The sequence below is a fragment of the Hyperolius riggenbachi genome, chromosome 1 (assembly GCF_040937935.1).
Source record: "Hyperolius riggenbachi isolate aHypRig1 chromosome 1, aHypRig1.pri, whole genome shotgun sequence".
NCBI classification, from domain to species: Eukaryota; Metazoa; Chordata; class Amphibia; order Anura; family Hyperoliidae; genus Hyperolius; species Hyperolius riggenbachi.
The window spans coordinates 51,747,739-51,764,458 of record NC_090646.1 but is presented as its reverse complement, the minus strand read 5'-3'; the positions used below and the strand labels follow the sequence as shown (position 1 = coordinate 51,764,458).

The following is a 16,720-nucleotide window of genomic DNA, read 5'->3' as shown; positions in this document are numbered from 1 at the left end:
GCAAGAGCAGCAGTTATACCCGTACAAGGACAAGAAGACAAGAGTGGCCTATCATTAGTTGTTGTGAGCAGATGGGAGTATGTGGAGGGAATTGAGGAGGCTGACTGCCACGGGAAAGAAAGAGTTACTGTGTCTGGAAGTCCTTGTGGAGATGGCCCGAAGCCTCCGTCCCAGTGGGAGCTGACAGAAGTAGCGGTGGCCCGGGTGGGTGGAATCGTTAGCGATCCTCAGTGCCCTCGATTTCAGCCTTCTCTTGTGTAGGAGGTCAAGTGGGGGAAGAGGTCTCCCAATGACCCTCTCCACTGCCCTGATGACTCTCTGAAGTGTGAGCCTGTCGCTAGCGGTGGCTCCAGTGTACCAGACCAGGATGGAGGAGCAGAGAATCGATTCAATGGTGGCGGAGTAGAAGCTGGTCAAGATCTCTGGGGCCATGCCGAACTTCCTCAGCTGACGGAGGAAGTAGAGTCTCTGCTGGGCTTTTCTTTGGATGGCAGTGATGTTAGGCCTCCAGCTGAGGTCACTGGAGATGGTAGTGCCCAGGAGGCGGGCACAAGGCACTCTGGCCACTTCCGTAACGTCAATATGAATGAATCTATGCATGGTATACATCACTATAATAGTAATACATGATGTAACAGCAGTATTGCATGAGTAATTGCCAGATGGAAATAGCCTTAGTGTAAATCCATATTCATAAATACAGGAGCTTATCAACAATGAATAAAATGTGCATCTCATATATGGTTATAATAGTAAATGACCTTTACTGTACATAATGCCCAGAGGCATATGTGGTGGTCTGCGATACAAGTTCTCCTATATGCATAACTTTGGTCTTAAATTTGCTTCTGGCAGATTAAAGAGAACCTATTGCCAAAAAAGGACTTCTCATAAAATAACCCCTCTTATAAATATATATAGATGTGGGGTAAAGATAAAAACAAAAATTTACCGCAAAGTAATGCTTTCCTGTCCTGATCTGTGAAGCTGCGCCCCCTGTCTAATTTTCGCCCCTGGCGATTTTCCCTGGCCAGCGCGCGTAGCATTGTGGGATTGCTGTCGTCACTGGCAATCTCAGCTACTGAGTCCGGCCCACGAATGGCTTCTTTCTCGAAATCTCGCGAGATGACGTGTTGTAAACACCTGCGTCATCTTGTGTGCGCCGCCATTGGGACCGGAGCGTTGGACGGAGAGGCTGCGTGGGACAGTACCAGCGGAGACCAGGCAGAGAGGCTGCGAGGGACACCGGCAAGCGACGGAGATAGTCTGAAACGTGGACAAGGCTGAAGTGGAGGAACAGCGGGGAGAGTGAGGCAAAATAGCGGGCCAAGCCGGGGCAGCACAGCGGGGAGAGGGAAGCAGAAGAGCGGGCCAAGCTGGGGCAGCACAGCAAGGAGAGGGAAGCAGAAGAGCGGGCCAAGCTGGGGCAGCACAGCAAGGAGAGGGAAGCAGAAGAGCGGGCCAAGCCGGGGCAGCACAGCAGGGAGAGTGAGGCAGAAGAGCGGGCCAAGCCGGGGCAGCACAGGGGGGAGAGTGAGGCAGAATAGCAGGCCAAGCCGGGGCAGCACAGCGGGGAGAGGCAGTAAGCAGAGCGGGCCCAGCCGAAGCAGCACAGCGGGGAGAGGCAGTAAGCAGAGCGGGCCCAGCCGAGGCAGCACAGCAGGGAGAGGCAGTAAGCAGAGCAGGCCCAGCCGAGGCAGCACAGCGGGGAGAGGCAGTAAGCAGAGCGGGCCCAGCTGAGGCAGCACAGCGTGGAGAGGCAGTAAGCAGAGCGGGCCCAGCCGAGGCAGCACAGCGTGGAGAGGCAGTAAGCAGAGCGGGCCCAGCTGAGGCTGAAGGGTGCATATCGTGGAGAGACTGAGACATTAGAGGCGGCTGCAGGGTTGTATAAACAAGTAAGTTGTAGTTGCAAAGAAAGTCAGTCTGCTTCTACTAAAGTATAAGCACAGCTGGCTGGCTCAGCTCGTCCAGAATGCTAGGGAGGTTAAAGGAAAACTTAAGTCAAAAAAAAAAAATGACATTTACTCACCTGGGGCATCCCTCAGCACCCCGAAGCTGGATGGTGCCCTCGCAGCCCCGCTCCGATCGTCCTGTCCCCGACGGCGGCTACTTCCGGTTCGGCGACAGCCGCCGACAGGCTGGGAACGCGGCTGATTTTCCGCGTTCCCAGCCGCTGCTATCACCCTCTATGCTGCTATAGCGTCTATATATACGCTATAGCAGCATAGAGGGTGATAGCAGCGGCTGGGAACGCGGAAAATCAGCCGCGTTCCCAGCCTGTCGGCGGCTGTCGCCGAACCGGAAGTAGCCGCCGGCGGGGACAGGACGATCGGAGCGGGGCTGCGAGGGCACCATCCAGCTTCGGGGTGCTGAGGGATGCCCCAGGTGCGTAAATGTCATTTTTTTTATTTGACTTAAGTTTTCCTTTAAGCAAATGTTTTGAAACAAATATTTTGATTCTAGGTTATCTGTTTTATTGACTTGAGGAAGTGGGCTGTGTCCCGTGAAACGCGTTGTCTACAGTATAACCGCTTTTTTTAAAATAAAGACTCCCTTGTTCCACCTATGAGAGTCTTCTTCTGGAGGTAAGATTACCAATTACCTCCATTACCCATTTTACTCGCCTCCACCGACGTGCTTTTACATGTGTACTTTTGGTTACAGCACCTTCTGTATTGCTCAAAAATGTGTGAATTAAAATTGAGTTATTTAAAGAATAGTCTGAAGGGCCTACAGTAAATTTGTGTCTCTATTTATATCTACAGGCATGATAACTCTTTTGACAGGTGTTAAAAATGTATGGCATGATTTCTGTTTTTATTTGTAAAATACACGTGTTGCTTTTTTATATTTTTTTTATACACAGTATACTTTAAAATTATGCATCTAGGATGATATTGTAATATTTTGCAGTATTCAAGACAAACACTACAGGCATTTTCTTGCGTTAAAATTTGCCATTGATGAGATAAATAGGGATGAGGATTTTCTGCCCAATATGACTCTGGGATATCACGCCTATGATTCCTGTGGAAGTGTGAATAAAGCTATAAAAGATGTTCTGCAGATCCTGTCTGGGCACAAGATGACGGCTCCTAATTACTCCTGTATGGAACATGGAATAGTGGCTGGATTTATTGGTGATCTCCAATCTGCTACAACTCTACGGATGGCACAGTTATTGAATGTATATGGATATACACTGGTAAGTGGCACCTGGTGCGCAAGGCATAGCTTTTAGGACATCCCTACTCTCACAATTGCACTGAGAAAAGTGTCATAATGAGGCTGATCTAGCAAGCCAAAAGATTAAAAGCATTCTTCTGCTCAGTATGGGCCATGTGAGGTGTTAAAAGTGACAGAGAACCCATGATTTTGCATAATTAAATTCCCAAAGCTTCCCATTGGCCAAGTCCAATGAACAAACGGAAATATTCTCAGTAGTAAATTCAAACAAGCTAAGGTGGAAAAATCAAGCAAGCTCTATAGAGCTTATTTTTTTGATACTTGCTGCCAAAGATCTTTATTGTCCCTTTGACCAAGGATGCTCGGATACCCCTTTTTAAAATCTGAATTGATTCGGATCTGGATACCCAGATATCCGAATCGGATATCCGAACCTGAACGTTACGGAATCCGAATAGAATCGGATATCCGAACCCATTATCCGGGAAAGCCAAATTCTTTTGGATATCTAGATCTCTCTCTCTCTCTCTCTCTCTCTCTCTCTCTCTCTCTCTCTCTCCACTCGGATAGTGCTATTCGGATTTAGACAGATCTCCAAAATCCAAATCAAAGTTTGGATAGTGGAAAAAGTTCAGATTATCTCAGTAGTTCGGGTACCCGGATATTGGATGAGCATCCCTGTTAATGACAACTAGAGGATATTCACAGTGGTAAGTTTTAATGTCAAATTTTGGATCCTGGGTCAATTTGCACCAGTGAAGTGATGAGGAGGAGGGATAATGGTTGCACGACCCTATTCCGCCCATTAAAACCACAAAAAATGCCATTATATTTTTGAAAAACCCATGGAAGGTGGGCAGAAATAGGTGAGGCACCATTTCTATTGGTTTGCTGGGTGCGTCTTACTTCCATGGAGGGTGAGCACTTCTGTCCTATCTATGTTCTATAGATCTATGTGAGACTATGATGCTATACAGTAAAATAATATAGCGATATTTTCACTTCTGCTTTAACGGGTTGTTCACTGTCTGTAATATTAAAGGGGGGGCTCTTTTTTGGTAATATGATGACTTAATATAAATCCATTGTAATTTTTTTTTATATAATATAACAGCTCCTATCAGAATGACCCTTTTAAATGGTCAAATCAAGCAAAAAGGGCACTGGACATTTGGGTTGTAATGGGAATTATGGCAATAGCGGCACTCAGAAGGTAATTTAAGTGCTGGTGGCAAAAGATGGAGCTCAAATAATGAAAAATACTGCGCAATTCAGCTGCCGGCAATAGCTTGCAGCCAAATTACATCTTTCCCCTGAGTCTATGGTGGCCTGGAGGGGGAATAGTAATTAACGCCTCCGGGAAATTTGCTATAGCAGGGTGAACCTTTTTAGGCTTCACCCTGCACCCAAATTTTCCGGTGACCTTTTTACTTTATGCACTTGAAGCACCCACAATGTATTTGTGATAAACAGCGGAAAAGCCGCCGCATGTTCTGGCAGCAAGGCGGCTGATTCCGCGTCTGATGCGGCGGTTTGTCCGCGTCAGCAGGCATCTGGTTTGTCTGGAGCTGGTGGTGCCCATGGGCAGAGTGGCGTGGGGGTTCTGACGGCAAAGCGGCAGATTCCGCGTCCATTGCGGCGGGTTCCCCCGCAACAACATGCGTCTGGGTTAGCTGGACCTAGTAGTGCACTCAGATGGAGAGCTACGCGCGCGCGCCGCAAGACAGGCTCTTTATACCAATAGGAGGAAGATCAGCAGATCGGAACGGTCAGCTGATTCCTGTCTGGCTATTGATTGGTTTATGGGAGCTGGGCGGCGCTGTGGGGTGCTTTACTATATATATCTCTTGCTGTTCAGTTGCTGGTTGTCTGGCGTTGCGAATGCTTATGTGTTAGCACTCAGACCTTAGTCAGATCTCCAGTGTGGTGGAACCAGGAGGCCCTGGGAATCCACACTTAGCCAGAAACTGTATATTATCTGTGTTATTCTCTAGCATAGTTCCAGGGTGTTGAGATCACGGCCCTCACACCCCAGACTAGGAATACTGTATATCATCTGTGTTATTCTCTAGCATAGTTCCAGGGTGTTGAGATCACGGCCCTCACACCCCAGACTAGGAATACTGTATATCATCTGTGTTATTCTTTAGCATAGTTCCAGGGTGTTGAGATCACGGCCCTCAAACCTCAGACTAGGAATACTGTATACCATCTGTGTTGTTCTCTAGCATAGTTCCAGGGTGTGAGATCACGGACCTCACACCTCAGACTAGGCCTTGTTCTTATATCTGTATGACCTGTCGCTTTCCTGACTATTCTTCTGATCTCTGATTTTGTACTTTGTATATCTGATACTCTGTTGCTGACCCGGCCTGTCTGACCTTCTGGCTGTCACCCTTCTGGCTGTCACCCTCCGCAGGGTGTCCAGCCTTTCCGCAGGGGTCCCCTGCTCTTCAGAGGGGACACTGCTCCTTATCAGTCAGGGACTCCCACTCCAGGTGTCCTTGACTGCAGTAGAGTCTTCTCTACTTATTGGACCACCTGCTACCCTGGTGGTCCAAAGGTTACTGTTGCACCAAATCACTTACACACCCAGGTGTCTAGAGGTTAGACATATTTTATTAGTGGAGATTCTGCAGATCCCCAATAATCAGGTATATCTGTATTCTTGGGGATACTGCAGATCGCCAAGAATCAGATTCTCTTTCTGGTTGCTGACACCAATCGTTACAGAAGCCAGACCCAAACAATATGGACGCACTTGGCACTCGTCTGGACACACTCACCACCTCGGTGGAAAATCTCATCAGAGTGATGGACGGTCAGCAGGCCCAGATCTCTGCCTTATCTGGGTCACTACAGGTCCTTCAGACGACTGTCAATTCAGGGCGATCCCCTCCAGTCACAGACTTGAGAATGTCTGTACCTGAAAAGTTTTCTGGCCATAGATCTGACTTTCAGAATTTTAAGAATCGTGTAATTTCGTATTTTGAATTGAGGCCTAATTTGTCAGGGACAGAGGCACAGAGAATTACTTTTATTAAGACTTTACTCTCAGGGGATGCTCAAACCTGGGCGTATAATTTACCAACAGGGCATGAAGCACTTAGGTCAGTTGAAGAGTTCTTCAAGTCCATGGCCATAATTTATGATGACCCAGACATTGCTTCTACCTCTGAGCGGAAACTAAAAACCTTGCGTCAAGGCAAGGATCCAGTGGAGGTATATGCGGCTGAGTTCAGGAAGTGGTCAGTGTCGGCTAGGTGGGGGGCTTTTGCACTACTGGATTGTTTCTTATCGTGGTTATCAGACGCAGTTTCTGGACTGATGTTGGGATACCCTGAACCTAAAACACTTGAGGAAGCAATCACTCTAGCAGTACGTGTTGATCGGCGGTTACGATACCAAAAACAAACCCGTGGTAGGGACAGGGTTAGATATGTCTCTTATGCCACTTCTCCACCTGCCTCACCGCCACCTGAACCAATGCAGATTGGTCACTCCAAATTAACTAGTTCAGAGAGGAATCGTAGGAAAACTGAGCAGCTTTGTCTATACTGTGCAGAGGAGGGTCATATAGTGCGGAATTGTCCCAAGAATTCGGGAAACGCTGCCGCCTAGGTGTAGTCAGAGGTAATACCCTGGGCACGCAGTCTTTACAACTACATAACAATCGTCTGTTACTCCCTTGTTCGGTTATCTGGGAGGGTCAGACTTCTTCCACGGAAGCCTTTATTGATTCTGGTTCAGCGGCTAATTTTATCGATTACGAGTTTGAAAAGAAATTGGGTATACCCATGCTTCCCTTGAATCAACCTATCTTGGTCACTGCAGTAGATGACTCTCCTCTGCAGAGTAAACGCCCCTTGTCCCGCACCCCTAATGTGCATATCAAGATTGGGGTATTACATGGGGAGAGTCTGCAATTTCTGGTCTTGCATATGGCAACCTCTACCGTCATTCTTGGCATGCCCTGGTTACAAATTCACTCACCTTAGATAGACTGGGGGTCAGGTCAGCTAACGAGCTGGTCGTCCCATTGTGATCATCATTGTTTAGCGAAAGTAACCATGGGTAATACCAACATTCAGGTTGAAGGTGTACCGAGACAATACGCAGAATTTGCAGATGTCTTTTGCCCAAAGTCTGCAGACAAACTTCCCCCTCATCGCGGTTTTGATTGTCCTATTGAGAATGTCTGTACCTGAAAAGTACCTGGATAGTGTACTGGTTAAGGGTTCCGCCTTTGACATGGGAGACCAGGGTTCGAATCCTGGCTAGGTCAAGTACCTATTCAGTAAGGAGTTCAAGGCAAGACTCCCTAACACTGCAGGGTGGCCTCCTGAGCGCGTCCCAGTGGCTGCAGCTCTTGAGCGCTTTGAGTCCGACAGGAGAAAAGCGCTATACAAATGTTCGGATTATTATTGATCTGAGATCTGGTTGTATGCCGCCCAGGGGTCATCTTTATAACCTATCTGGGCCGGAGAAACTAGCTATGCAGGAATACATCAAGGAAAACTTGGCGAAAGGGTTCATACGTCCCTCTCGGTCACCAGCAGGGGCAGGGTTTTTTTTGTCAAGAAAAAGGACGGAGGTCTCCGCCCTTGTATTGGTTACAGAGGGCTGAATAAGATCACTGTAAAAAACCACTACCCTTTACCATTGATTGACGATTTGTTCACACAGGTGACCAACGCCAAGATTTTTTTTCAAACTAGATCTCAGGGGTGCATACAATCTGGTTCGCATCAGAGATGGCGATGAATGGAAGACGGCCTTTAACACACCCGATGGGCATTACGAATACTTGGTGATGCCCTTCGGGTTGTGTAAAGTGCCGGCCGTCTTCCAGGAGTTAATTAATGAGGTATTCGGAGAAGTGTTGGGGAAGTTTGTTCTGGTATACTTGGACGATATACTGATCTTTTCGTCCAATCTTGCTAAACATCGCAGGCATGTCAGATGGGTATTAGAGAGGTTGCGACAGAATCAGCTGTATGCCAAACTAGAAAAATGCCTCTTTGAGGTAGAGTCAGTAGCCTTCCTGGGTTACATCATCTCCACTTCTGGTCTTTTGATGGACCCAGGGAAGGTTTCCGCTGTCCTGGAGTGGCCTCAGCCCGTGGGGCTGAAGGCACTCCAGAGGTTCCTAGGGTTTGCCAATTACTACAGAAGGTTTATTAAGGGCTACTCTACCATCATCTCTCCTCTCACCAGTCTCACCAAAAAAGGGGCTGATACTCATCATTGGTCACCTGAGGCTCATACGGCCTTCTCGACTTTAAAGAAACTATTTTGTTCTGCCCCAATACTTAGACATGTTGATGTCACCTTTCCTTTCATCGTGGAGGTTGATGCCTCGGAGGTGAGGGTAGGAGCAGTGTTGTCACAGAGGTCAGGATTGCAGGGCAAGCTGCACCCATGTGCTTACTTTTCTCGCAGATTTTCACCTGCCGAGAAAAATTATGACATCGGCAACCGGGAGCTCCTGGCTATCAAGTTAGCTTTTGAGGAATGGCGACACTGGCTGGAGGGTGCAGAACATGTTAACTTATCACGGTTTACACAGACCACAAGAATTTGGAGTATATCGAGGGGACTAAGAGACTCAGCCCTTGCCAGGCCCGGTGGTCCCTGTTTTTTGCAAGATTTAGATTTATAATCACATATACTCCCGGAAGCAAGAATGTCAAGGCCGATGCGCTCTCTAGGTGTTTTGAACCCGAGTCAGTGCAGTCCGCTGTTCCTGAGACTATCCTGCCTCCAAATGTAGTCCTAGCCGCCACTGAGACTTGGAGAGATTGGTCAACCACTTTGAGTCCTTACCAAAAGGATGTTCCAGAGGGGAAACCAGAGGGGGTCATGTTTGTGCCACTGCCCGTTCGCTTACAAATTCTTCAGTTTTTTCATTCTCACAAGAATGCCGGTCATCCTGGAGCCACCAGAACTCAGGATCTACTGGCTAGATGTGTCTGGTGGCCTAGTTTAGCTTCTGATTGTAAGGAATTTGTAAGAGAGTGCTCGATCTGTGCGAGGAGTAAGCCCTCTCGCCAGGCGCCCGTGGGCACGTTACAGTCCTTACCAGTCCCCAATGAACCCTGGACTCATATTTCCATGGATTTTGTGGGTGAACTCCCTCGGTCTGAAGGCAAGTCAGTCATTTGGGTGGTAGTTGATCGTTTCAGTAAGATGGCACACTTTGTCCCTCTGAAAGGACTCCCCTCGGCCGAGGAATTGGCTGATCTCTTCATCCAGCACATCTTCCGGCTGCATGGCATTCCGGAAAATGTAGTGTCAGATCGGGGAGTCCAATTTGTTTCAAAATTTTGGAGGGCCTTTTGCCATCAATTAGACATGGAACTCGCATTTTCATTAGGCTACCACCCTCAGACCAACGGCCAGACCGAGAGAGTTAACCAATCTCTGGAACAATTTCTCAGGTGCTATGTTGCTGATGCACAGACTGATTGGGTGAAGTTTTTACCATTCGCAGAGTTTGCGCACAATAATCTGAAGAGCTCTTCTTCTGGGTATTCCCCTTTCCAAGTGGTGTCTGGTAGATCACCTAAATTTGCTCCCCTGCCAGTCGCATCTACTCCTTTTCCAGCTCTGGAGGACTGGTAGAGGGCCCTGAAAGAGATTTGGGGAATGGTTAAGAGGAACCTAGGGAAAGCCTTCCAAACCCAAAAGAAGCAGGCAGATAAACATCGGTCTGTAGAGTGGAGATTCTCCCCAGGAGATCTGGTGTGGGTATCTACTCGTCATCTGGCCTTGAAACAATTGTCACCCAAGTTAGGTCCTAAGTTTATAGGACCATTTCCAGTGGCCAAGAAAATTAATAGTGTCACATATGCTGTTGATCTCCCAGCCAGTATGAAAGGTGTGAGATCTTTCCATGTGTCCCTGTTGAAGCCAGCTGTACAGGTGGACTCCTCTCCCCCCCCCCCTGTGTTGGTGGATGACCAACCAGAGTATGAGATTGAAAAGATTCTGGATTCTTGCCTGGTGCAGAATTCCGTGCAGTATCTGGTCCACTGGAAGGGATATGGCATAGAGGAGAGATCTTGGGTGCCAGATTGCCGCATGCATGCGGAGGATTTGAAGAAAGAGTTCCATGATTTACATCCTGGAAAGCCTGGTGGAAGGTGTCCGGAGTCCACTCCTCGGGGGGTACTGTCATAAACAGCGGAAAAGCCGCCGCATGTTCTGGCAGCAAGGCGGCTGATTCCGCGGCTGATGCGGCGGTTTGTCCGCGTCAGCAGGCGTCTGGTTTGTCTGGAGCTGGTGGTGCCCATGGGCAGAGTGGCGTGGGGGTCGCCGCATGTTCTGACGGCAAAGCGGCGGATTCCGCGTCCAGTGCGGCGGGTTCCCCGCAACAACATGCGTCTGGGTTAGCTGGACCTAGTAGTGCACACAGATGGAGAGCTACGCGCGCGCGCGCGTGCCGCTAGACGGGCTCATTGTACCAATAGGAGGAAGATCAGCTGATCGGGACGGTCAGCTGATTCCTGTCCGGCTATTGATTGGTTGATGGGAGCTGGGCGGCGCTGTGGGGTGCTTTACTATATATATCTCTTGCTGTTCAGTTGCTGGTTGTCTGGCGTTGCGAATGCTTATGTGTTAGCACTCAGACCTTAGTCAGATCTCCAGTGTGGTGGAACCAGGAGGCCCTGGGAATCCACACTTAGCCAGAAACTGTATATTATCTGTGTTATTCTCTAGCATAGTTCCAGGGTGTTGAGATCACGGCCCTCACACCCCAGACTAGGAATACTGTATATCATCTGTGTTATTCTCTAGCATAGTTCCATGGTGTTGAGATCACGGCCCTCACACCCCAGACTAGGAATACTGTATATCATCTGTGTTATTCTCTAGCATAGTTCCAGGGTGTTGAGATCACGGCCCTAACACCCCAGACTAGGAATACTGTATATCATCTGTGTTATTCTCTAGCATGGTTCCAGGGTGTTGAGATCACGGCCCTCACACCCCAGACTAGGAATACTGTATATCATCTGTGTTATTCTCTAGCATAGTTCCAGGGTGTTGAGATCACGGCCCTCAAACCTCAGACTAGGAATACTGTATACCATCTGTGTTGTTGTCTGGCATAGTTCCAGGGTGTTGAGATCACGGACCTCACACCTCAGACTAGGCCTTGTTCTGATATCTGTATTTCCTGTAGCTTTCCTGACTATTCTTCTGATCTCTGATTTTGTACTTTGCATATCTGATACTCTGTTGCCGACCCGGCCTGTCTGACCTTCTAGCTGTCACCCTCCGCAGGGTGTCCAGCCTTTCCGCAGGGGTCCCCTGCTCTACAGAGGGGACACTGCTCCTTATCAGTCAGGGACTCCCACTCCAGGTGTCCTTGACTGCAGTAGAGTCTTCTCTACTTATTGGACCACCTGCTACCCCGGTGGTCCAAAGGTTACTGTTGCACCAAATCACTTACACACCCAGGTGTCTAGAGGTTAGACATATTTGATTATTGGCGATTCTGCAGATCCCCAATAATCAGGTATATCTGTATTCTTAGGGATACTGCAGATCGCCAAGAATCAGATTCTCTCTCTGGTTGCTGACACCAATCGTTACAGTATTCTGCTGGAAAGTTTAAAATTGACCATTTCAACAGCCAAGAGGTTTCCTCTTATGGAAAGGATCCCTACTCTACCTATACCAGCTAGCAGCTAGCAAGCAAACATTTAATGCTGATAACCTGGGATTCATGCTAAGTAACAGTGGTTGTAATAACAGATTTTCCGTAATTACGATTGGATTCTAGCAAATATGGAATCAAAATCGGCATCCATGATCAGCCACGATCACAGATGGCGATTATGAATGCATCCGTAATTTCATACGCATTCTACCCAAAATTGCAGCTTATGAGTCGGAATTACGAATGCCATTATACTTAGCGGTATTTTTTACATTTTAATGGACGAATGGGGAGCATTGGAGACAAATTGAAAGATGCGGCAGAAAGCGGCGAAGTATGGCGGAGGGTGCGCGGAGATCTTCAATCAAGATTGCAACATTAGAGGATTTAAGGAGGAAATTGGCTTGGGAACTATTTTTTAAAGATACAGGTAAGTATTTTTAATTCTGTTCACCTCTATTCTTCTACATATCCTGCAAATGTGGTGTTACTATCAAGTATGGGGGCTTTGCTATTAACCGCTGAAGTAATTACGGATTCCGACTCGCAATTATGGATGTAATTATGGATACATTGCATCCGTAATTTGATTACAGCTCAAATCGGAGGTGGGTGGAGCCGGAATCAAAACCACTCAAAAGCGGGTCCTTCTGAGCAACACTACTAAGGAACTGTCAGGTTCTACCGTACTAGGCAGTGGCGTAGCTAAGGAGCAGTGGGCCCCGATGCAAGTTTTACAATGACCCCCCCAAGCACTCTATGCCAATAGCAACTACAGTGTCAGAGGTGCAAGAAGGGGATGGGGAACGGTTTGTTATTGATTACCACTATTCAAAGTATCTATAGAAGTGATTATTATGAGCATAGGACCAATAGAGAACTAATAATGTAGTTGAGGGAGGGCCCTTTGGGGCTCCTCTGGCCCAAGGGCCCCTCTGCAACCTCTATTGCTACACCCCTGGTACTAGAGAACACATGCATACACATAAATCAGTCTAAGATCTCCAGGGAGTGACAAACGGCACTACTTACATGATCAAATAAATGGGCTGTACTGGTATAGGGTGCAGGGGGCCTACAGCCTCCAGACAGATCACAATGACTGTTACACACAAAGAAGGGGGGGGGAGGGTATGCTTATCCAACTTAGGGACCACAATTATAAAGGTTAAAGCAGGTGCTGAGGGGAGTGTGCATTAACCCTCTGCACTCAAGACATTCAGAGCAAGCTGGAAAACCTACTGTATAAGAGGAAACCTCAGTGCTGGTGAAAAGGTCTATTACAGAACAAAGCAGGTTGTTTTGGTTCCATGCGCCGGCTGTGTAGCGCTTAAGTTGGACACCACTATAGAAGCAATGCTCTAGTACACATCCTGTGCATGGGTGCAATCATTGCCGGACCCCGAATTACTTCTTCCTCTGTGTTGCTCTGACTCGGAGGGAGAATAGTATTTAATGTCGTTGGGTATTTGAGTGATGGCAGGTTGGGACATCATTCGGCTCACCCTGCTCCCAACTCACCGGTGTTGTACACATATGTACGCAGTACCGAACGCTTTTGCATGCAATCCATTTTCAAAGCTAATATCGTCTTTCTGCAACTGCATACATTTGCAACCTAGCTGTTTTTAACCGCTGCTAGTGTTGGTGTAAGAGTATTGCGTGCACAAGGTTAAAGGAAAAAACCTGATTAACATGTTTTTTTCAACTGGAATAGTTTGGGAAGTGCTTTTAAGCACTGGTATATACTTTTAAATGCTTATCTGTTTGTTTACTGTTATCAAATTCCTTCCACACTTCAGTGATGCCAAATGGCAAATCTGACGGACTATTTAATCATGAAGGGAGGGGGAATTCCCTCACACTACATCTGTTAAAGGAACACTATCAAAGTTTACGTTTAAGTTTTTTTTTCCTGGGGCCCTTTAGGAGTTAGGAGAGACATGGTAATTGCAGATAATGATAATAAAAGGAAAAAAAAATCCTGTCAACTTAGGGCTCTTTCACATCAGACAACGCGAACAGGAGCCTTTCTCCTGCACGCGTTGTCTGCTTGCGGCGTGTCGTCGGGTATCTGTGGTGCGACGCAATCAGCGGCAGTAGCTGGTAATTAAACCCGACGGAAAACGCTGACTCGCGGGTGCATTGGATGAAAAACTGCGCCCGGGTGCTACGGAACCGCAACGCATCGAAACGCAGCATCGGGTGTGAAAGGTAAAATGAAAGTCTATGGACTTTCATCTTACCTTGGTTAACGCAAATGGCTGCCGTTTGCGTTAACGCACAAAATCTGCCCTAATGTGAAAGAGCCCTTATATGATCTTGCAGGACAGTGCAGGAGTGACGGGTGACGGGTTTATCTATTCAGCATCTATTCAGTGTAGGCTGAATTCCTCTCTTCCTCTCTGCACTAACCTTCCAGGAAATACATAAACAATCCATGCTGTGCTGACAGCAGAGCCAGGCAGATTTCACATGCTGTAGTGAGAAATTAAATCATTGAATTTCTCACTAGAGCAAGGCTAGTGCAGAGAGGAAGAAAGAGATTCAGCCTACACTGAACAGATGCTGAATAGATAAACCCGTCACCCCTGTACTGTCCTAGTACCGTGCAAGATATATTAAGGTGACGGATGTGTTTTTTTTTTCTTTTTGGCAGGGGTGTAACTAGGAATTGCCAGGCCCCCTGCAGTCCCCTCCTGCCCCTCCCCCCCTGGGGCCTGCTCAGGGCCATTTTTGGGGGCTGGAGGGGTCACAGCATGAGGGAAGAGCTTGGTAGCACCTCGGCGGGGAGGGGGGATGGTCCCCCCTCCCTCACCTCGGGCTCTCCCCTCTGCGCTCCCCCCCAGCATTGAATAGTGTGTGTGTCTAGGCGGCAGGCAGCGGCAGATACATACCTTCCTTGCATTCCACGGATGTGCCTCTCTCTAGCTTCTGATGCGACTTCCTGTATAAACAGGAAGTAGCGTCAGACACTAGAGGGAGAAACATCTGCGCTGGAACACATGGAAGGTATGTATCTGCCGCTGCCCCGCTCCCTACATACACTTTATCCAATGCTGGAGGGGAGCGCAGAGGGGAGAACCCAAGGTGAGGGAGGGGGGCCATCCCCTCTCCTCACCGACATGCTACCAAGCTCTCCCCTCATGCTGCGACCCCTCCAGCTCCCAAAAATGGTCCTGAGCGGGCCCCATGGGGGGCCCGAGCCCCCCGTAAGAGCAGGGGCTGCATCCCCTATTTTTACTCCCATGCTTTTAGGCCCGTTTACACTTAATCAGTTGCTCTCAGTTATAACTGAAAGGACAACTGATTTTCAAAGTAATGTCCATGTTTTTCTATAGCTCAATTCACACTTAACGCGAAAAAAAAAACGTGTACCAACTGATTAAGTGTAAACGGGGCCTTACTATCATTATCTGCAATTACCAAACCTCTCCTCACTCCTAAAGGGCTTCAGTGTTCCTTTAATTCTTATGTGTTGAAGTCAATGGGCATTAGAAAGTGTATTTGCAATGACATTCTTATTTCTGGAAACATCTTGCAAAAATCTATCATATTTCTGCAAAAATATTGAGTGAGGTCAAGTGCGCCATTGCATAACACAGGCATTATCATAAGTGAGAACTGCAATAGAGACTGGACATAGACTTTAATTCAAAGCCTGCAATAACGCAATCAGTTACACCACAGTACTATGAAGAGGCCCCTAGAATTGTGTGGGTGGTGAGATGACAGGCAGCTGAGCACTGTGAACAGGGTCTCAGGTGAAACTGCACCTTTCGATGTAGAAATAGAAAAGAAAGTAGTAAGAGTCTCCTCTAGAGATGGTCTGAACTATTCGTCTAGTTCACAGCAGACAATGAGTGTTCGCGTTGACGTTGGCAGGTGAACACATGGGCTGTTTGAACCGCCCCCTATACATCATCATGGAGCCAAACTTTGACCCCTTACCTCACATTCAGACACATGGCGGCCAATCAGCTAGCACCTTCTCCCGGACCCCCACCCCCCTATAAAAACGCCAGCACAGCAACCATCTTTGACTCAGTCTGTGGCTGCTGTGTTAGTAAGAGGTGGCAGAGAGCTGCTGCAGATAGGGAAAGCATTAGGCAGGCCTCTGTTCTGTGGACCACTGCTCTGTAACTGTGTTTACAGCATCCTGACTGAGCACCCAAAGAGCCCTTGTGAGGGCTGGTACTGGTACACAGGTGTACATATTATTGCGTTTTCTCAGTTCTGTGTGGCTCACTGTCCACAGTGCACAGATACAGGTGTGCACTGTGCACACTGCTAGTGCTGCTGACCGGTACAGTAGGTAGCACAATACAACCCATCATAAGTGCTAGTGTTATATTTTGTTTTTGTTACATCACAGATCTCCGCGCCCAGTGTCCAGTGCAGTGTATATTGAGCTGCACATCTCAGTCATGTGCACAGTCCTATTGACTCCTGGTACAATAGCACAATACACCACACCATCATAAGTGCTCTTCTTGTTTTATTTTTATTTTGATATATTACAGACCTGTTTGAACTGATTCAGTTCCTCCTCACTGGCAGGGTCTTTTCTTTGCATATTTTAATTTTGTGAATAGAAAAAATAATAGACAGAGGCAGGCGACACCATAGGGGCTGTAGGGTCCATTCTGGTGTAAAAAAACAAAGACAAACACTTATATAGCGCTTTTCTCCTGGCGGACTCAAAGCGCCAGAGCTGCAGCCACTAGGACGCGCTCTATAGGCAGTAGCAGTGTTAGGGAGACTTGCCTAAGGTCTCCTGCTGTGTCATTTCCTGTGGTCCTAGAATGATGCTCAGTGTTCATGGGCCATGTACCCTGACCTCCCAAAATGCTGAGGAAGTAGTTG

General features: G+C 47.7%; 1 protein-coding gene across 1 annotated transcript in view; it reads left to right on the top strand.

The window, feature by feature from the left end:
- Positions 1-16,720, top strand: part of LOC137552076 (uncharacterized) — a 108,988-nt gene that overhangs the window by 74,928 nt on the left and 17,340 nt on the right. Inside the window, exon 3 of the mRNA XM_068271374.1 lies at positions 3,068-3,205. Coding sequence (XP_068127475.1) covers positions 3,068-3,205 — 138 coding nt within the window. The remainder of the gene's footprint in view (positions 1-3,067; positions 3,206-16,720) is intronic.